The sequence below is a fragment of the Protomyctophum parallelum genome (genome assembly GCF_964188405.1).
Source record: "Protomyctophum parallelum genome assembly, chromosome: 14".
Taxonomy (NCBI): domain Eukaryota; kingdom Metazoa; phylum Chordata; class Actinopteri; order Myctophiformes; family Myctophidae; genus Protomyctophum; species Protomyctophum parallelum.
In genome coordinates, this window is record NC_139709.1 from 10,785,895 (window position 1) to 10,808,597 (window position 22,703).

Genomic DNA, 22,703 nt, shown 5'->3' on the forward strand with positions numbered 1-22,703 from the left:
CTGTCTGTGTGTGTGTATGCAAAATCAGTATAAGACCTAGATGTGTAATGTATTCTCCTCGAGAAGGCCACCATGAACGCTGTGATAGCAGTGCTGCTAGTAGAGTTATTTACCATCCACCACCATGTGGGTGACTGTTCGTGGGGGCGTGTCAGATGTTTACGCAGGCGCGCCAAGTGTGTGCTCTCACTCTGCACTTTCAGGGTCGCTGCTGTGCAAGTGATATGTCTCATGTAGGCTAGACTCATTAAAACGTTTAAAAAACATTCAAAATCTTTCACATTTTTAAAGATAAAAAAAATAAATAGCAGATCTACATGAGCCAGAGCTCCAAAATCGGATGAATTAAGTTGACAAAACCATACCCATATTAAATAGTTCAATCAATCAAAGTAAATTAATATATGATAATTGATAACCCTTCCACAGTAGTATCTTTTTCATGTTTTCAATTTTTTGCACATTTTCTATATAATGCCTAATTTGCATATTTAAATATACAATTTCAGAAAACTTGTAATACAATAAATCTTTGTCTTTTTGCGACTGTAGGTCGCATTTACTATGAAAACCTGCATCTCTGTCCGTTACCCACACCTCCAATCCAATCCACTTTTATTTATTTATTTATATAGCACGTTTTAAAACTCAGAGTTTACAAAGTGCTGTACAGGAGAATAAAATAAAATAAAAACAAGTGCACTAAAGCTACCACACAGAAAAACAACAGCGAGAAAACAAAGTACAAACAGTGACAACAACTGAGACACATTACAGAAAACAACAGAAAAACAACAGCATCACAGTGAGACGAAACATATACAAGGACCAAAGGAACTCAAGCGGGGTTAAAAGCCAAGGTAAAGAGGTGGGTCTTCAGGCGGGATTTAAAGGTCTCGATGGAGGGGGCCAATTTGACGTGGGAGGGGAGTGCGTTCCATAGTTTAGGGGCTACAACAGAAAAGGCTCGGTCGCCTCTGGACTTTAAGCGGGTCTTCTTTGTGACCCTGAGGTTTAGCTGGCCCTCAGACCGCAGTGATCTAGCAGGAGTATAAACCTCAATAAGGTCCGACAAATAAAGAGGAGCCAGACCATTTATAGATTTAAAGACAAATAAAATAATTTTAAAATCCACTCTGAAGCGGACAGGGAGCCAATGAAGGGAGGCCAAGACAGGTGTGATATGCTCACGTCTGCGAGTACCTGTGAGTAGACGAGCGGCTGAGTTTTGGACTAGCTGGAGTCGAGCAAGGGAGGCTTGGTTTAAACCAGCGTACAAGGCATTACAGTAGTCCAACCGCGTAGATATGAAGGCATGTATAACTCGCTCAAAATCACTAAAAGATAGCACCGACTTGATTTTGGCCAGCAGCCTCAGATGATAGAAACTAGAGCTAACTACCGCATTGACCTGTTTGTCAAGTTTAAGGGCATTGTCTAGTTTGACGCCAAGGTTTGAGACCACAGGTTTCACATATGGCTGCAGGGAACCTAGGTCAGTGGGAACGATACCAGGACCGCTAGGTCCAAACACTATAACCTCCGTTTTACTTTCGTTGACACTTAGAAAATTAAGAGCCATCCATGCCTTGATGTCACTTAGACAGTCAAGCAGAGGTTTCAGGGAGCCGTTATTGTCCTTTTTAAGGGGCATGTATATTTGCGAATCATCCGCATATGGTCATGCCTCGTGACATCACATCTCCATATATGGTCACGCCTCGTGACATCTTGTGACATCATGTGACATCATGGAGACCCAGGATCTTCATGACATCAGGCCTTGTGACACGTCACGCCACCATATATGGCCATCTTCATATATGAAGATCACGACACTGACCTCATGATCTAACCCTGAATAACCATACATGGAGAAGACTCGATCATCACCTAGATTTGCATATATGGAGCCGGCCGACAACTCTACATCTGACCTCAAACCCTCAGATCTCCATTTTCCATATATGGAGCTGCCCTGGACATGTCAGAACAGGTTCTTGCCCACCCGTCCTTCCTGTTCTGACATTCCATATGTTGATCTGACCTCATCAAACCCTGTACACTCAACACACTCCATATATGGCCAGTACAGAATTCATTCCATATGTTGATCTGACCTCATCAAACCCTGTACACTCAACACGCTCCATATATGGCCAGTACAGAATTCATTCCATATGTTGATCTGACCCTCCATGCCAAAGCGCCTGTGCTCGCCAGTCTGCCGTCACCCAGGCAGATGCGTGCACGCGACCTCGCACTTTTTTTAGCGAGGTGAAGTCAGGGTGTCTTACTGGCAAGTGATCAACTGAGTAAATTTAATGGTGACATTTTTACCTGTTTTAATGTTTCAAAACAATTCATCAGCTATAGAGAGATAAACCAGGCATCACTGTCTTCATTTATAGGGTTTCTCCATAATCCAATTGAAAAGGATACATTTTCTGGCCAGAACTAATAATTTTTGAATAAGCATAACATTAGATCAGGGGTTTTCAACTGATTGTGAACCAGGGACCATCACCTTGACTAAGGATCAACCTGGGGACCACTGTTACCATATCATACCATACCATCTTTATTTCTATAGCACATTTAAATAACAAGTTGTACCAAAGTGCTTTACAATAAAATAATAAAAATCACAACTTCATTTAAAAACAAACAACATACAGTACACAGTGTCACTTTCAACATCAAAAAGCTCATACTATGCTAGGAAAAACCAAAGAATAAAAATATGTCTTGAGGCGTGATTTAAACACCTGAAGAGTGGGGGCCTGTCTTATGTGCAGAGGCAGCTCATGCTCCCTTCTGTTTGCTTTGTTGTACTATTTTACTTATAAAATGGTAAATGGTAAATGGTGCATTTATATAGCGCCTTTATCCAAGGCGCTTTACAGAGATTGTGCATTACATTCACCCATTCACACACACATTCATATAACCGATGGCAGCGGAAACAACGCAAGGCACCAACTAGCACATCGGGAGCAATTAGGGGTTCAGTGTCTTGCTCAAGGACACTTCGACAGTAACTCTGGGGGAGCCCGGGTTCGAACTGGCAACCTTACGGTTACCATCCAGGCACTCTACCCCTGAGCCACCGCCGCCCCCTTATGAAAGCCATTTATTTTTTAGAAGGGTAGGCACTATAAGCTTTGGCTTCAGCCTACACCTTTTTGGTCTGTTTCTTTTGCAAAAAAAAATGTATTGATTTGATTGATTTGTTATAATGACCAAAACAAATAAAACTCTACTCTAAAACTCTACTCTACTCATTCCAGAGCTTGGGAGCTGCGACTGCAAAAGCCCGGTTCCCTCTAAGCTTCAGCCTTGATTTAGGCACCACCAGGATAAGCTGGTCAGAGGACCTGAGGGTCCTTGTGGGAACATACGGTTTGAGTAGTTCAGAGAGATAAATGGGTGCCAAACCATTTAAACATTTAAAAACAAAAAGCAAAACTTTGAAATCAATCCTGTATCGCACAGGAAGCCAATGGAGGGAGGCAAGTACAGGACTAATATGGTCACGCTTACGTGTACCTGTAAGCAACCGTGCAGCGGCATTCTGGACTAACTGTAAGCGAGATATGGAGACCTGGTTGACTCCAATATACAGGGCATTACAGTAGTCGAGGAGGGATGTCATAAAGGCATGGATAACAGTTTCGAACACAGGGCGGGAAAGACAAGATTTAATCTTTGCCAGCCTTCTCAGCTGGAAGAAGCTCTTTCTGACTGTTTCATTTACCTGTTTGTCCATTTTTAGATCAGAGTCTATTTTAACGCCTAGATTGGTGGCAATTGGCTTTAAGAAAGGCTCAAGGGGACCTAAATCACCGGGAGGAAACACATTGTTGCTTGGCCCAAACACCATAACTTCGGTCTTGCCGTCGTTAAAGTTTAAAAAGTTTAAAGCCAGCCATGCTTTTACATCCTCCAGGCAAGCGAGCAAGGGTTTTAAGGAGTCAGGGTTGTTACGTTTCAGAGGCAGGTAGATTTGGCTGTCATCAGCGTAACAGTGGAAGTTGTGTTGCAATGGGATATGGGCTAAGATTAGTGCTTTCGTAACACTTGTTATGGAATGGCATCCCATGTCTTATACTGTTTCTGAACAGTATAACTGTTGAAGCAGATCTACATCCATACATTATGGCTATTATCGGCTATTTTAACTATTTTAATAATAGTAATTATATATATATATATATATATATATATATATATATATATTATATATAGTAAAAATGGCAAATACGTGCAAGATATAGCACATGATGACATGATTATATGGGAACATTTCCTAATAATGATGACTCAATCAGGCAAGCTGGTACACTTCACCCTTCTTGAGATTCTAACTGCCTTTTCTGTGGAATTTCTTAACCTCAGACTTCCCAGTAATTCTGGTAACATTGACGCACTTCCACGGAACAGTGAGTGCACAGACGGTTTAGTGCACTGTTCCGTGGAAGAAATTACAAAATCTTCACTTTGCTACATTACTAAATGCATGGTCAGGGACCACATGCAATACCTCCACGGACCACCAGTGGTCCACGGACCACCTGTTGAAAACCCCTGCATTAGATGGGTTCAGGGACATGGTCAGTCTGGAAGGCTGAGCAGAAGGCTGAGCAGAAAGCCTGAGCAGAAAGCCTTCCAGCCTTCCAGTCAGCCATTTGATAGTGAGTTCTCAAATCCCCTTCCCAGGATGATATTACTTTGTATGTTATGCTTATTCCAAGTGTCCATAAACTGATTAATTTACTTTCCTATCAACAATTTAATATAGATGGTTTTGCCTACTCAATTCGTAATTAACGTTTCAATTTTGGGGCTCTGGCTCATGGACTAAGAACCGGGCCTGGTGGAAAAGTGGGCCACAGGTTTTTAGTCCATGAGCCAGAGCTCCAAAATTGGTGGGCAAACTATACCCTATATTAAATTGATTATAGGATCAATACAAGTAAATTAATACATGATAACCCTTCAACAGTAGTAGCTTTTTCATATCTTTTTGCATTTTTTAAAAATTTGTAATACAATAAATCATTGTCTTCGTGTAAGTACTCAATTGGGGAAGTTTAATGGTGATATAGGTATGGTTTGCCCACTCATAATTAACATTTCAATTTTGGAGCTCTGGCTCATGGACTAAAAACCAAAAAGAACTGAACCGGTGTGTGTGTGTGTGTGTTGGAAATGTGAATATAGTTTTTAAAGTGAAGAAGTCCAACAAGTGATAGGCATGCAATTTAATTCATTTTCATTCTCCCATGCACTATAAATAAGGTCCCTCTAATCTTTGTAGAAGACATACATGAGCAAGTATACTGGTAGTCATTTGTATTTCTACACACACACTGCTAAAGAAACATTGGGGGGAATTTTGTCCAAGGTGTTCTTTATTTAAGACTTTACAGTAAGGTAATTTATCTTGTTACAAAAATAGAATATGACTGTTGTACACATTTCTTGTCATAGTAGAAAACATCCACATAAGATGTACAGCACTTTCAGTGCACAAAGTTACAATAATTTTACAGATTACGCTCATGAGACTTATGACCCGTTGGAGAGGCCTGCTAGCACCGTTGAATTATATTTCATTTGTTTGGAGTTTGGGGTAAAAAAAAACTGAACATAAACAACAATTCAAACATTCAAAATGCAACAGACTTCACAGATGGACTCAGACATAATGCATTGAGATTGCAACCCCTTCACCAGCACTTATTGAAAAATAAAAACATGAGCAATATAAAAAAAGAAATCAATAGCATTAGATGCTGAGGTTTCAAACTGGTTTCTCCTTTTACTCTAATAAAATAATAAAAGATATTAAGGGGTCTTAGAAAGCACGCTCTCTTTTTTTAAAGGGCTAGACCACTTTGGTAGTGGTTTGGGTTGTGTAGTTACCTTGCCATGATGTAACGCCAAAGGTGTGCAAGAATTAAACAATATATATATATTTTTAGTCCTTAAACGAACAAAGCTGATTCTGACAATGTAGAACATCACCAAACCCAGTAGCTTACTGTTTGGTTTTTTAAATAGAAATGTTAAATTCCTGTTGATTTTACTATTTGAAGATCGGGATCCATATCCACAGATCTAGTCAGGGTTTTCTCCCAAATGAAACTAGAAAAATCAACAGGACGTTGACATTTGTATTAAAAAACAGTACTGGATTTAGTGATGTTTTATATTGTTAGAATCAGCTTTGTTTGTGTTTGTTTATGGGCAGAAAGTTCTCTCCCCGAGAGTCCTCACTGTACAATGTAAGCCAATGAAGAGCTTATTTTGAATGATCAATTTCTTTAAATCAATGTATGGATGGAGCAATACGTTTTAGAGATACATCATGGCAAGGTAACTACACAACCCAAACCTCTACCAAAGTGGGAGACGTTTAAGCACCCTTTAGGCAACAGAAGGGTTGGGGATATATAGCTTGTGAACTGGGGGAGCTGAGCAATGGAATATTGTTCTGGCAAGATGCAGAGCAGTGATAATGAGGAAGACAGGAGATGGGATATGAACATAATGGTGAGATCAACATAATGACAAAAATGGATGGATTTAAGAAAATCTTGACTCTTGAAACTGATTTGGTCAGACTTATGAATAGTGTGTGCCACCGACAATTTATTCATCGTCATCGTCATCATCGTCGTCGTCGTCGTCATCGTCATCGTCATCATCATCATCGTCGTCGTCATCATTGTCGTCATCATTGTCATCATCATCGTCATCGTCATCATCGTCATCGTCGTTGTCATCATCGTCATCATCGTCGTCATCGTCATCATCGTCATCATCGTCATCATCATCGTCATCATTGTCATCATCGTCATCATCGTCATCATTGTCATCGTCGTCATCATCGTCATCGTCCTCGTCATCATTGTCGTCGTCATCGTCGTCGTCATCATTGTCATCATCGTCGTCATTGTCATCGTCATCATCGTTATCATCGTCATCGTCATCGTCGTTATCATCGTCGTCATCGGCATCATCATCATCGTCAGCGTCATCATCGTCATCGTCGTCGTCATCGTCGTCGTCATCGTCATCATCAGCGTCATCATCGTCATCATCATCGTCATCGTCATCATCATCGTCATCATCGTTGTCATCGTCATCATCATCATTGTCATCATCATCGTCATCATCATCGTCCTCATCTTCATCATCGTCATCCTCATCAGGATCAACATCACCTGACAATACATCTCCAATCCAGTCCTGAAGCTCGTTTGGAGATGGCAAATCATCATCATCCATATCCATCCATATACTGTCAGCCTGTAGAGTGATAAAGAAAGAATTAGTGAGCAATTTAACTATTTCGGGTGGATTTTAGCTCGCTAAGTCTGTGCAACCTTGTTATTGGGAGGTAGGGTCAAATAAATGAAACTGGAGGTCTGTAGGACCTGAAATTATTTTTCTTCAAATGCCCCCACCCCCCTGTCAAAAATAGCTAAAATCGTTAAAACGAAAGAAAGCAGAAAAAGAAAAAAAAATAACACTCATCTTTTACTTTCTCTAATAACAACCTAAAACATGAACCTTGGTTGAAAAAAAAACAACAACAAAGCTGTCCTTTAACTATGGCGGAATCCAAACCATTGCAAGGCAGGCACACAGAATAATCTATCTATCTGTAACATTTGTGTTTGGGCCAAACGTAAAAAGTGCATAACATAAAGACAATACTCACATCCGATGTATCAACAACACCAATCTGTGGAACGGACAGGTCGATTCCAAAGATCTTCTCCCAGTGTGGAACAACCTGCAGAGAAAACATTTTCTATTTCCTGGCAAACATAAATAATGATTTGTGTAGACATAGACCTGAACCCTATATATATAATACCAGAAACTATAGTCAGTCCCTTACCAAAGGGAAGTCATCTGGGTCAATCCAGAGAATGCTGAGTTGAGTGTTGTCTGTATTGTCTTCTGCAACTTTCTTTAGGATGTCCAGGAACTCAAAACCATCTGTGAAGTGTAGTCAGCGTATTATTGGTGACGTAAACATAAATCAGAACTATGTCCATCTGCCAGAAACATCACAACACTGGCCTATATATTGCATTGATTAGATTCAGATTGGAATGTTTTATCTGATGTTTCTTTACCTGGGTCAGCCTCCTCTGCAAAGGCTATTATGTGTTGACCACCCACATCATCGTCCTGTCAGAAGAATACAGAAAAGGGGAACAGGTTGCAATTTACATTTTCATTAACATTAAGGATCATCTTCATATAATTGGTCCTCACTCAATAAATAAATAAAAATGCAGAAATTGTGTTTCATTCAATATATAATATACCATACCTATTTTTGTATTATTTCTGCATCACATTTACATTTGGGAAAAATATAACTCTATATACAAAAAAATACAAATCTATCAATGCTTTTTGTAACAATCCATAGAGCCCAGAGGCAGATATAGACCGTTTCAAATGAAGAGCCAGGCAGGTGTCAGTTGATGCTTTTTCTGATACCAAATTAGGCCGGTCGAGCTCTAGCACCACGCACCAAAAAAATTAAAAATCGAAATAATAATTATAATAATAATAAATAAACTAAAAAAAAGTGATGTATTTTGCATCACAGTACTTCCGTTTGAAATGTTGCTCAATAACAATGGAGTGTCATAGAGTTTTATATTAACTGTAGATCGTGCAAGTGCATTAACAGTGAGGAAAGCTTCAAAGCAGCTATCATTCTTTGCATAATACAATATTTTGTCTGAAATTTTGAGCTTGTGTGTGCTGTGACATCCAACGCAAAGCTGACTTGAACTCCATGGCCATCCTCTCGGATTAGTGTAGCTTGATGATGCACAGTTTGACAGACAAAATCATACTACAAAAAATCATACTAAAAAAAAAAAAAAAAAGAAATTTGTTAGTGAGGCTTAACAATGTCACAAAATGCTGTCACCGTTGGGAGCTTACCCATATCTCGTACACATTGTTTGGTTGCAGTTTCCTCAGGGTTGGTCTATGTCAAGGAATTACATGATCTTATTAAATTATAACTGGGATAATGCACTTGTGTGTGTGTGTGTGTGTGTGTGTGTGTGCGTGTGCGTGTGCGTGTGCGTGTGCGTGTGGGTGTGGGTGTGGGGGTGTGAGGAATATATATAGTCTCCATAGTTAATAAAACTATTACAATGTTACATTTAAAAAATATCTTCCATGGCGCTTTCATTCATTCTATAGGTGTTCTCAGGTTAACCCGGTTATGCATTGGCCAATCAGAACAAAGGTTCTATCTCCATCTCCCTCCCATTGGGTCTCACCTGTCATTATCTTCAATGAAGTTCACCAGATCTTTCTCACTGTAGGGTTTTCCAGGGATGACAAGGGGATCGTCTAGGAAGGGCTCGTAGAAGTCCACCTCATTTATCCTCAGCTCCAGAGCTCTGGCGATCTGTACCGCAGTGGATTGTACCAAACAGTTGGAGGCTAGCCAACCATCACGTACAGTAGAGTATATACAACTTACTTACACAAGGGGTCTCCTACTTTAACACCTCACAGGTTGTTCAGAGCTTTATAGTGATGTTACTTTATGTTACACTATAGAGAACATTCTGTATGTCAAGTAACCCTTTAATCAATTGGTGACTATAGCACAGGGTGATATTTCACTTTGGTAGAGCATTGTGGTGTTTGGTGCAGATGCAAACAAGTTATGGTTGATTACCAGAATGGGCTGTTCTGGTTGAGGTGGTGGCCATTTTGAAAAGTCAAAAGGTTGACCTCACAGGCACAACTCAAGACCTTTACAAGTTTTCAAAACAAGAACAAGCAACTATTTTACTTCCTTTCTGGACAAGCAAAGGAGATACAGAGATGCAGTGTTGTTGCATTGAGCTATGGGGATACAACACTGCATCTCTTTTTTGCTTGTCCAGAAAGGAATTAAAATAGTTGCTTGTTCTTGTCTGTTTTGAAAAATTGCAGAGGCTCTACCAAACAGAGAGGTCACTTCAGGTACGCCAGGTAGGGATCATGTTGCTCACCCTGGGATTGAATGTTGCGAAGAACTTGATGTGAGGGTGGAACTCTTCAGCAGCGTCCTCAAATGCCACAAAATCTGAAAATTAATGCACAGGCATCCATCAAGCTGTTTCAGAAGACTTATAGACTTATAGCTTAATTTATACTCCATCCCACAATGGTGTCTCTTGTCGACAGGAACTGAAGGAGTGAATTAGTCTTTGTCTGCAATTGCACCATCATACTATATTGTAGATACTTAATGATAATAATAATGAATTTATTTACTGTATATAGCACATTTCAAGACATAGTCACAAAGTGCTTTACAGAACAGGTAAAAAAAAAAAACATAATAACTACGGGGTGAAAAACAACAGCATAATCACAGCTCCAACAAGATATCAGTAAATAAAACAAAAGCACAAAATGAAGGCATACACATATAGGCCTAATCAATAAAATAGAATACTTGCAGTTTCATTCCAATTTTACATTAAAAACTGAAAGTGAAACATACACGGTTGTTGCCAAATTTGTACTGTATTCTAAGTTGTTTGTATTCTCTCATACCACCCCTTTGATAATGATTCAAGTGAAAATTGGCAAACGATTAAAACATTTTCTTACGTTCAGACTTGAGACCCTTAAAGTAGCCTATCAGTTTGGTGTCCTCTTCGAGGGTCTGGAAGCCTTTAAGTTCCCTCATGCTGTCAATGATTTCCACGGGGTCCTCAAGGACCTACAGGGGAACATCGTGTAGTCGGAGGAGACACGATGACATGATGAGGCAGAGTATGCACTAGACTCTAGTAGAGTAGTCGTAGATGTGGCTGTCAGACACTCCTTTAAAGGACCACTTCACCACTTTTAAACCTATCTTCATATCAATCAATCGATTTTTTTCTACTCAGTCTGTGTCCCATAGGACGGCTGTGGGCAGTTCAGAAACCGTCTTCCAGTGACATCATCATTAGGCAGATCTAAACAAAAATGTTTAGATTTTCTTTTATCGTGAGAACGATGGCTTCCATTTTCGCATTGCAACTTTTCAGGACTAGAAAGCCTGCTTTTTCTATTCGCTTGTATTCCCCATCGATGATTTCTGAACTGCCCACAGCCCTCTTATGAGACACAGACAGAGTAGAAAAGATTTGCGCTGTTTCTTTCATGATTATTAGTTACCTATTATATGAAGATAGGTTGAAAAGTGGTGAAGTGGTCCTTTAAGAAATAATTAAATGGTGACTCATGCGTTATAAAACTTATATTGGTACTAGATAAAGCAGGCTATTATTTCACTGGGAGCATATTATATCCTCACGAACATCATAGATGAACTCCACAAGCGTGTGTGCTGTGAGCTCTCCATCATATTCTATGATTTCATCAGCCGTGAAGATGTAGATGCTGTCGGGATCATCGAGGTCTGGGAAAACAAAGATAGATGTTAAGCCCAATTCTCAACTAATAATATGTTATTTATGGCAAGCTACATGGTCGAAGACAATGTATACATTAGCCGTTGGGTCTCAAATCCACCAGAGGTCAGACTTGTCCGTTGGTTGGTTTTGTTTTCTTCCTATTTATTGACTGCATTCTAGTACAGTGAGTTGTAAGTGTACCTATGGGTAACCTAATTTATCCTTCCCACACATAATACACATTTGCCACCCAAAAGAGTTTGAAAATTTGGGGGTAAAAGGTACATTTCCAATCAGATTTAGGTTTAGTGTAGATTGTGAATATTAATAATAACCACTGGTCTGATTTGAGAATGGAATTACATTCATATATCTGTGTAGCAGTCTCAAACTCACTGTGTATTTACCAAATTTCTTTGCAACCGCCTTGTCCAACTTCTCATCAATGAGAGCGACCCCGATTTCTTCATCGTCAAAGTCATCTAGGACCTGGGCTGCAAGCTGCAAAATAAAACACAATGTTAGTTAGATTTGTTTATCTTCAAAGTCATCTAGGACCTGGGGCCTGTTTCACGAAACTTGGATTAACTAATCCAGGATTTAGGCCAAAGCCAGGCTTTTTAAATCCTGATCTTTACAGCCTGGTTTATTCTGTTCCACTAAAGCCAAGCGAGGCTCAGAATTGGTAGATTTGGCGAGCCGGGATCAGCAAGCCTGGCTTAATAGACAGTCTGGCTTTTTGTCTCTAGACCCATTCTGTAGAACACAGATTTACTGATCCTTCTTCTTCATGGGGTATTAAGGCAGTTTGCATCCTTAATAGTTGCATTACAGCCCCCTTCTGTATATCTCATTATCTTTACTAATCTATTCAAGACTTACTGATACAAGGACTTAAGCTTCTAAAATAAATACTGCTGCTGTAATTAAAGAGAGAACATACTCTCAATAGTGGATAGACTGAATGATTAACTACCCCAAAAATATAGTTTACATTTTACCACTACTATTAACTTAAAACAGAAATGATATTGTCGCATTGTGATATCTGGCCATAACTCCCTCCTCTGAGGGAGCTACCTTTGGGGAAGGGGGTTGTTGTCCAGACAGGGGCCAGACTGGTGAGGGTCATGGGTTCATGTAGCATGCCAAAGTTTGTGCTATTGCCATTGAGAATGCATTGGGCGTTTAAGTTAGATAACTCAGAAACTACAAAACTTTTCATAGTAAAAAGTTCCAGCATGTGTCTCCACAGTAAGCTGAATTTTAAGTGTGAATGGAGTTTCTAGGTGAAAGTGATTTTTTTAAGTGCCACTATCTGCCTATAAATGTCTCAAATTTGAAAGCACTATATTTCTAAAACTATGAAACATTTCAAAGATTCCTTTTCAGGCACACATGTCCACCGTAGGATGAACCTAAATAGGTTTTAATGGGGTTTCTTAGGTGTAAGTATGTAGGACTAGTAGCGGGCGAAACGTTACAATGGTAATATGTTGTAAAACAATGAGTAATGGTAATATTTAGTGGTTTTCACTTTTACAAAAAATAATAATAATAATAATATATAATAATTCTTCTTAACCGTGCACTGCACTTGCACGACAAACCTATTCATGGGGAACACCAAAAGCAGCTGATCTACAAGCTCACAAGCTGTCATGACGTTGTGCAGCCTATATATTTTGGTTATTTGATTTTATATAGTGCTTAAATTAGTCCTTTAATGCAGACCGATACAAATAAGGCAACATAAACCCATAATAATTGAATAAATCTGGAAAACATCATTGGTTTGTGATCAGTTTGACTGCTTAATGAACAGTAAAGACATCAGGATTAGGTTAAACCTGGCTGTTAGCCTGGTCCGGAGCAGGCTAAGTCCAAAGCATTAGTTTCCATAGTAACTAATGTAGCATCACTCTCATGAAACCGAATCAAGCCTCAACATATCCAGGTTAACTGGTTAAGTTAATCTGGCAAGATCAACCAGCTTTCATCAAACCGGTTAATCACTGATCCAGGATATATTAAGCCAGGATATGTGTTAAAGCCCGGCTTAATCTCTAATCCAAGTTTCGTGGAACGGGCCCCTGGGCTGCAAGCTGCAAAATAAAACACAATGTTAGTTAGATTTGTTCATCTTCAAAGTCATCTAGGACCTGGGCTGCAAGCTGAAAAATAAAACACAATGTTAGTTAGATTTGTTCATCTTCAAAGTCATCTAGGACCTGGGCTGCAAGCTGAAACACAATGTTAGTTGAAGGCAGATTCAAACTTTCATCTCAGATACCGAATTCTGTAAAACTTGAGAGAACCTGACTATATGTGATTGTCTTCTCCACCAGATAGTTTAGAACAGGGGTGATCGCACTTTTTTTAATGATGATTGCATACAAAATTCACATGACTTACACAAAAGAAAAAGACAAGTAAAAACAAACAAAAAACAAAACACAACTAGCAGTCCAAAAGAAAAAATACCCCATGGACAACACCCCTCCACATTCTGTTGTTGACACTCGTGATTATGTCATCTGTAATGTATAAATACCAATTGTTACTCCAACCATCCCTTAATATATAAATAAAAGTAGTCTCATATTTCATGGAACTTTCCTTTTGCCCACACTTATTTGACTTGAGAGCTACTTTTTCAGCGCAACAAGGTCTACCCATGCAGTACCCACCCAAAAATTATTATCCCATTGCTGAAAAAGGTTTCAAAATGAACCTGAAGGGGCTTTGGAATAGCGGCGCTGGTGTTACATAAGACAAACACACTGTTTTGTTGGGCACCCCTGGTTTAGAATAATAAAATAGCTATTTTGGTTCAATCGATACTACACTACAGTAGGCCTTTCTGTATCTGTATGGGGGAACTCACTAGGTCATGCATAGGTAGGTACATTTTGAGGAATGGTTCAGGTCTGAGAGTTTCTAATCTAAAATGTAATAAACAATTCATAGCGTTGTGGTTGATCAATCATTATGGTTAACCAGTGTCTTCTGGTGTAAATCTTTATTGCCCAAACATTCTTACAGACTTTAATCATCCGTACTACCTGGCGTGTGTTTGAGGGGGTGACTATATATTCCCTATGACTACTACCCATTCAGTCCTAAGGTACTTACGCCAGGGCTCCACTGGGCGCGTTTGGGCGCGTTGCGTCACGCGTGCGTCACGCGTGCGTGCGTCAAAAAATGAACCGGTTCAATTTATGGCGACGGAGACGCGACGCAACGCGGGCAGTGGAGCCACCCTCCATTGATTAAAAGGGCACATTCCCGACGCTGACGGAGACGCGACGCAGATGCGACGCAGACGCGCCCAGTGGAGCCCTGGCGTTAGGTACTAAAGGGCAGTCAATAGAGCACCGAAGTCCTGACGTAACTCGCTCATCCCTTCGATTCCCCTGGTTCACGGAAGTAATTTCTCTATGGAGAATAACATGGGGTGATCTTAATATCGTCTACTATAAGCGTTGTGGTCCAAAAATGAACAAGCTGTCTCGGCGTTATTGTCACGGAGGTGTCTCTGTATCGTTTGCACTCATATATGATACAGTCTGCTTCTAGCGAAAATCTAAGTAATTCAGCAGCAGTAACATTAGCGTTTTCTCTCAGTCAGTTGATTCTTCATATCCATATGAGTGAAGCGGCCGGGATGACATGTTCATTTTTCAAACACAGTTCTTATATGAAGCAATCTAAAAATCCTCCTATGGTGATTTCAATGCAACTAAAAAAATACATGAACCTGGGGACTGACGCCCTCTACTGAAAGTGACGTCAGACTTCGGTGCTCTATACTCTCTCCGACCACCGAACTTTTCGTCGGAAAGCTCCGGTACAACTACAACATGACGTCACTCGCAACTTCTGAAACGCATTCCTCCGAATTTTTGTTCTGAAAGCTGCACTCCCAGATGTTGTGACTCTCCGAACTCTACTTCGGAGAAAAAATTAAAGTCTGATCTTTCCGACGAAAAGTTCGGTGGTCGGAGAGAGTATGGACTGCCCTTAAGTCCTATACTCGGGTGCTACTGGTTGCCGCGGAAGTTCAGACATGTGCTCCAGAAACTGATATCCAAACATTCACTGAGTTCATATTCAATAATTTGTATTAGCTGCTCAAAGTCCTATACTAATTGCATACAGTATAAACATAATAAGATAAACCGTCGATGGATACAGATCTTAATATGAACACAGTCTAAAAACGCTTTTCCTCTGCCACCCGTGCCTCACTTGGGATAGGGTTAAACCCTCCCTGTAACCATGGCAACCTATAGGCCTTGATTGACAAATTGACAATATGAAACATTGAAACAATATGGTGGCTCAAACGGCTCCTACAGTACTCCTAAAGGCCTATTCATAGTCTGGATTTTCGGTGGTGAGGTGACCACCGCTCCGGTGGTGAGCTGACCACCGGAGCTGAAATAACGTTGAGCGGTGGTGAGTAAAAACAGAGAGAAGGGCTGGAGCGGTGGCGGTGGTTTGCTCTTCACCGCGGCTCGTGACGTCATGTTGTAGTTCGGTGGTCACCCCACCACCGTAAATCCAGACTATGTATGAGCCTTTAGACTGAGGAATGGCGAATCAAACATTGTATGCGCATGACATCATCATCATACCCGGAAGTTATGCGGGAACGCCTACAGACGACTACGAGTGTCAAAAAACGACTTTCTGATCTTGACAGCTAGCCCATACATCCAAACAGAATAGTTCTACCTGATAAACAACGTTGCCTCACACTTTACCACTCCATTTGCCACTCACTTTATTATGTGCATACCCTCTATATTGTATATATTTCCTCAAGAGAAACACAAAATCAAGGGAGCTCCAGATCCACCACAAAAGCAGCACTGTCTAAATATAGCAGCAGACCCTGCTGGGCTATTCTGGACAGGAGGTGTTCCTGCTGACATGTACATGTACAGTGCTGCATGTGTCAATCAGGCACCAGAGCTGACCGGGCACTGCTGCTGCCAGAACCTCCAGAACCAGAACCAACAGAGCTGACCGGGCACTGCTGCTGCCAGAACCTCCAGAACCAGAACCAACAGAGCTGACCGGGCACTGCTGCTGCCAGAACCTCCAGCATGCTTGACCACAGCTTCTTCTTCAACACAGAGGAGACTGCATGGGCAGAGAGAATTGGTGGGAAAGTATCTATAGGCTACTACTATGGCCAGAATTCAAAATGTACTTGAGTAAAAGTACAAAAAGTATTGGTTTCAAATGTACATAGTTTTCAAATAAACGTTGTGGTGTAAAAGTACAATATTTGTCTCTGAGATGTAGTGGAGTAGAAGTAAAAAATATCGACAATTGGAAATATTCAATTAAAGTACAAATACCTCAAAGTTGTACTTAAGTAAATGTACTTTCCACCACTGGCAGAGAGTATGGTTGGTCTTTCTCTCTGGTGATTCTGTGTCTTTCAACCTCCAATGGGAATGAGTTTTCAAATAAAGTATTTACGTTTGGCCTCACACACAGGACGTCCACACAGCCCTATATAAAAAACTACAGTCGTATAAAAACGACTGTAGTTTTTCTATATCCAATCTTTCACTTTGATTGTTATTATATGGGGTTATCATTAATAATGGGTCTAAGAAAAACCTGAATGAATGACTTGGCTTTTTAGAAGATACCTTGGGACTGGTCATCAACGTTAAAATATCCTTCTAAATCTAACAGAACAGCCATTTAATTAGATCTGAATGTGCTCCTATGGCTCCAGCCAGTAACCCTGGGAACTGTGCATAGAGCTTACGGAGCCTTGCAGTAGGTCACAATTTCACAAAACAACCTGACCCCAAGGGGACAGTGGTTTGTGACAGTGCAGTGGGGGTCGGTGGTGTGTTCTGTATGGTGAAATTAAGTAGCCTGGAAACCAGACCAATCTGCCATTGTAAAGTCGATTCGTCCTTGGCAGATTTGGTCTGGCACCGCTCAGTTGTGATTGGATTTCGCTCCCTCCGAAGAAGCGAGGGACCAACCAGGACCCAGTATTGATATCAGTCTGGCCGTGCCAGGCTGGCAGGCTAGAACTAATGCTACCTGCTTTATTATGACGATGTGCAGAAAGGTTTGGACCCATGCAGCCACATGAATATCTGGGCTCCTCTCAGGTTGTGGACCCAGCCACATGAATATCTGGGCTCCTCTCAGGTTGTGGACCCAGCCACATGAATATCTGGGCTCCTCTCAGGTTGTGGACCCAGCCACATGAATATCTGGGCTCCTCTCAGGTTGTGGACCCAGCCACATGAATATCTGGGCTCCTCTCAAAAGATAGAGTGCCGTAACAGCTGCATTCTTCATGTTTTCCCGGTAAAGCTTTGAAACATAATCTGTTGTCATTGCTCTTTGAAAAACATTGATCAATATGCTATCAAACCATGCAGGAAACCCAAAAGATATAGTATAGTCCAGAATGTATTCCATGAAGTAGGTCATTCCGACCATCTGTTCAGTAAAAGCAGTCCATGCTGGAGATGTATATGTTACTCTGTATTTCTTCACAGATCGGATGTACAGTTAAGTGTTTGGTCATCACCAGATGTCATCAGAATGTTGTCTGAGAGTTTAGTTCAAGATTCTATTACATATGGAGATGAATAATAATATTAACAACAACAACAACAACAACATCCATACAACATCGACTGTATAGTGCTTTTTTTTTTGAACACTCAAATATGCTTTAAATAGAAACAAGAATGACTGCAATGTAAAATGTGTGGCTCCATATAGTCACTTTGGAAGTCTCTGCACTGCACATGTTCTTCTTGTCCATTTCACCATAAATCATTAGCATTATCTAATAAGCTAAATGTTACTGTGTGTGTTTTAAGAGTGTAAAAGAACCCAGCCAACTAAATAAGACATTAAACAATGTATCAACATCAAACTGATGTTTTGCAGGTCACGCAAAACAAAAACATGATATGTTGGTATTTGAACCTATAGCGGCTATAGGTTCAAATACTATAGGTATTTGAACCTATGCACGCACGCACACGCACACGCACACGCACACACACACACACACACACACACACACACACACACACACACACACACACACACACACACACACACACACACACACACACACACACACACGGCTATAGGTTCAAATACCAACATATCATATCAATGTTTGCTGATGAAATAGGCTATAGTATAGCCTATTTCCTCAGAAAACATTTCAAACATTTCAAACGTTGGACGATGAAAAAAGATTGTGTGAGGATTTATGACTGAGTGATGCCACTGAGGCCATAAGGCAACAGCTCGGGTGTAAATGATGATGTAACCTCTGTTCCTTAGAAAGGAGTCATCTCACATGACAGCAGTCCCTTTGACCACATACTTCCCCTGCTGTACACAATACACATACAGACACAGTAGTTGTTACTGTAGGTTCCAGTCGGTTGCAATGTTATACTGATGGACGTATGTACATACATACACACCCACATTATACACACCCAAAACACAAACACACACGCACGCATGTACTGTACTGTATGAATGCAATACTGTGACCAACTTTCTGACCATACGCCAGAATGACGGCTGTGATCTGTCTTCCGACCTCAGCACTCTTGGCTCCATGCAGGCAGGATGCTGTCTCACAGCCTCTTCACCACCATTTTCAGCACTTCAGTTATCAGCATTTCTCATTCCAGCAAATCTATTTCCTACACAGCATCACCCCTCAAACATCCTCAGCCAGCCCCTCCCATCTCTTGTATTTCATTTCAGCATTCAATATATGTCAGCAATGTAAACAATATAGGTGTTTTTGTGGCCCTACACCGCCCCACCCCAGCCTCACCTATACTCCTTCTTGATATTACCACCGAATGTACATCTCACCTGCCAAAATATTGGTTAAAACAAAACATGTTCCAGCAGCAGCACCCGGGGTAAAAATGACATCTGCACATCAATATTAAATTAAAATATCAAACACCCTGTTGAACCTATATACACTCACAGGCATTTATCAATTTTACCTGAGCAAATTTATCCTCCTGTATATAATAGCCTAGTCCTCGTAGAATGTGTGTATGGCTACAGTATATGGTGTACTTTGAGAAGTTATGTCAAGATGATTCCATGTCATGTTATCAGTCCACCTTATCCCGACCCCTAAGACCTGGCTGCCACCCAACCGGTTCTAAGACCTGGTTCTCCTAAGACCTGGCTGCCACCCAACCGGTTCTAAGACCTGGTTCTCCTAAGACCTGGCTGCCACCCAACCGGTTCTAAGACCTGGTTCTCCTAAGACCTGGCTGCCACCCAACTGGTTCTAAGACCTGGTTCTCCTAAGACCTGGCTGCCACCCAACTGGTTCTAAGACCTGGTTCTCCTAAGACCTGGCTGCCACCCAACCGGTTCTAAGACCTGGTTCTCCTAAGACCTGGCTGCCACCCAACCGGTTCTAAGACCTGGTTCTCCTAAGACCTGGCTGCCACCCAACCGGTTCTAAGACCTGGTTCTCCTAAGACCTGGCTGCCACCCAACCGGTTCTAAGACCTGGTTCTCCTAAGACCTGCAGGCTGCCACCCAACTGGTTCTCCAGACCCACCTCAAGGGCAAGCTCCTCCATCTGGAACTGTCTCTGGGCGACACGGCTGCTTCCGGGATGCTCGTGGTAGTACACCACCATCACATCGTACTTCTTCATCACAGCCTTATAGTTCTTGGCGCTCAGGTGATGGACTCGGTCCTTGCCATCGTACTCAGGGAAGTCCAGGCTATTCTCCATGTCACCACCCCATGACAGTCCACTGAAAGACAGCAGGACCACCACAAGCACCCAGCTCCACTTCATGGTTCCTCTCTGGTTTTTGGCACAACCCTACAACCGATAACGCTGTAGTCTCAAAAAGGTAGAAATGTGAGAATATCTATAATAAAAAGAAAAATAAGAGAGAACCGGGGGAAACGATGAAGGAGCAATTCCGAACCGCGCCACCCAGAAGAGAGCAAGACCAACTCCTGAACCCTTCTTATTAAAAACCCCACATGGGGAGCTAGCTGGCAACAAGGCATAGGGTGTGAGAGAGGGGTTGGGCTAAGTTCTGAATATAGGTGTGTGTGCGTGTGACGTGTGTGTGCGTGCGTGCGTGTGTGTGGGTGTGCATGTGTGTGCGTGTGTGTGCGTGCTTGCGTATGCGTATGTTACAAGTTTGAAGTGGGTGGAGTGAAGAGGTGCATGGTCAACATCCTGCTCCCCCCGTGCAGACAGAGGACAGCAGAAGACAAGAGCGAAGAAAGAAAGAGAGTTAGAGAGAGGTAGAAATAGTGAGATGAATAAAAAGAGTGTGGATGGATCAGGGTCTGACATCCGTTGTATAGAGAGCGCCATGCAGCTACCTTGAGCCAAACGACAGGAAGATTGGGAAGATGAATATAGAGACTTGCATGCCGTGTGTATATAGGCTACGAGGAACTCTTTTCCCATATTAAGAGGGGATGGTCGCGCTCGGATCCCGGCTAAAAATAATGGATGTTAGGAAGGCGAAGTACATATCAGGAGCTGGGGTCGCTGGTGTCCAGTTTTCTGCTACTGGCTCTGGCGTGGTGCTAGAATGTGGCCCTAGGTTACTCAGGGACAGGGGGGGTGGGGTGGGGTTGGGGGTGGGAGGGGGGGTGATGCACCTGCTAAAGATCCATTAGACTGACACGGGTGTCATGCAGGAGTTGTGGGCCAGTAACCGCAGGATCAAGGACAAACTAAATGAGTTTAATCATAAGTATTTTTTGTTGGGGGGGTGGGGGGTGTTAATTGACGTGCCTCAACACATGCACGACTACTATCTTACACTGTGTGGTCTTAACGGCATAGCGTGGTCTGTGCGTGTGTTGATTACTTGCAATATTTGTTTACAAATGGAAAGGGGAGAGGTGCGAGTTATAAATAAAAAAAGACCTGCCATATGATCTCATATCTCGTCCCTCGTACACGGTTCGTTCCATAGCTGGATGTGCAAGCCCACGTAATCACTAGGTACACTGTTTTCTATGATGCAGTATGAGGTGGAAATGTGTGTCAGGGGAAATATTTGGGACATGATGAGAGGTGCACTGATGCTTGAGCTGGGGGGGTGTAGGCCTACATGGTGTCAGAGAGAGAGAGGGGGGGGGGGGGGGTGAGAGAGACAGAGTGAGAGAGAGAGAGGGGGGGGGGGGATGAGAGAGACAGAGTGAGAGAGAGAGAGAGAGAGAGAGAGAGAGAGAGAGAGAGAGAGAGAGAGAGAGAGATAGAGAGAGAGAGAGAGAGAGAGAGAGAGAGAGAGAGAGAGAGAGAGAGGTGTTAACTGTCATTTAGGCACTAATACTAAGCTGTTTTCACATTCATGTTTAAACATAAAGGCTCAGGTGGAAAGAAGTGTGTAGGGTTAGGCCCACATACTTATTTAGAGAAAAGGCCCATGAATATGGCTATATAAAAAAGTAAATCCTTTAAGATAATTTGTTGACAACCTCAGCCATTTAGTTAGGGAAGGCTGAGGAACATTTTGTCTCTGAAAAAAGGGGGGAAACAGAAATTATATTTAATATACAAATTCACATTGTGGTCTATTTTCAAATGTTTGAATGTTTGCTGTCTAGCAGCTCTGTCAGAATAGAATGGTTTTAGACCAAAGCAAAAGGGATCTATACCAGTGGTTCTCAAAGTGGGGTCCGGGGACCTCCAGGGGTCCTCCAGGGCTCAATGTCTGTTAGACATGTCTGGAGTGTATTCCACAATGTAATGTTCTTCTCACATAATGCCGCTAGGTGGAGGCATTACCAATAAGTACAGTATTGTCGCGGAAATATCAACTAAATTCATTTTATTTAGCCTATAGTGTATTATATGGCACTGTACTATAGTGGAAAGGTATTACTGCACAATAGCGCACACTACTAGATGGAGGCATTTACATACGTTTTAAGTTGGTTGCCTACTGGCTACTACTACACTGGATTTACAATAAATGTACACTGTACACAGTACATTGTAATGTACATTGTCCTGCATGGGACTGGGGATAGGCTCATAGATCTATGGATAGACGGTCCTGCATGGGACGTTTTGGGACCAGTGTCCACTGTCCAGTCCGCTAGGATAAGACCTCTGGGTTGGGACATCCTGGGAGGGAATAGAGGCTCCAGATGACGAGCAAGCAGCTTCCACAGGAAACGGAATTCGCTGCATTT

At 41.6% G+C, this 22,703-nt stretch overlaps 1 protein-coding gene across 1 annotated transcript; it reads right to left on the reverse strand.

Annotated features, from left to right (window-relative positions):
- Positions 1 to 5,393: 5,393 nt before the first annotated feature.
- On the reverse strand, positions 5,394 to 20,538 carry casq1a (calsequestrin 1a). Its single transcript, XM_083782887.1, has 11 exons — positions 20,083 to 20,538; positions 11,867 to 11,960; positions 11,364 to 11,464; positions 10,666 to 10,777; positions 10,059 to 10,132; positions 9,333 to 9,463; positions 8,986 to 9,031; positions 8,157 to 8,211; positions 7,916 to 8,016; positions 7,733 to 7,807; positions 5,394 to 7,317 (listed from the first exon to the last, which is right to left on the reverse strand). Exons 1-11 carry the CDS (start codon positions 20,326 to 20,328, stop codon positions 6,658 to 6,660), a joined length of 1,695 nt encoding a protein of 564 aa, XP_083639013.1. The 5' UTR covers positions 20,329 to 20,538; the 3' UTR covers positions 5,394 to 6,657.
- Positions 20,539 to 22,703: the final 2,165 nt, after the last annotated feature.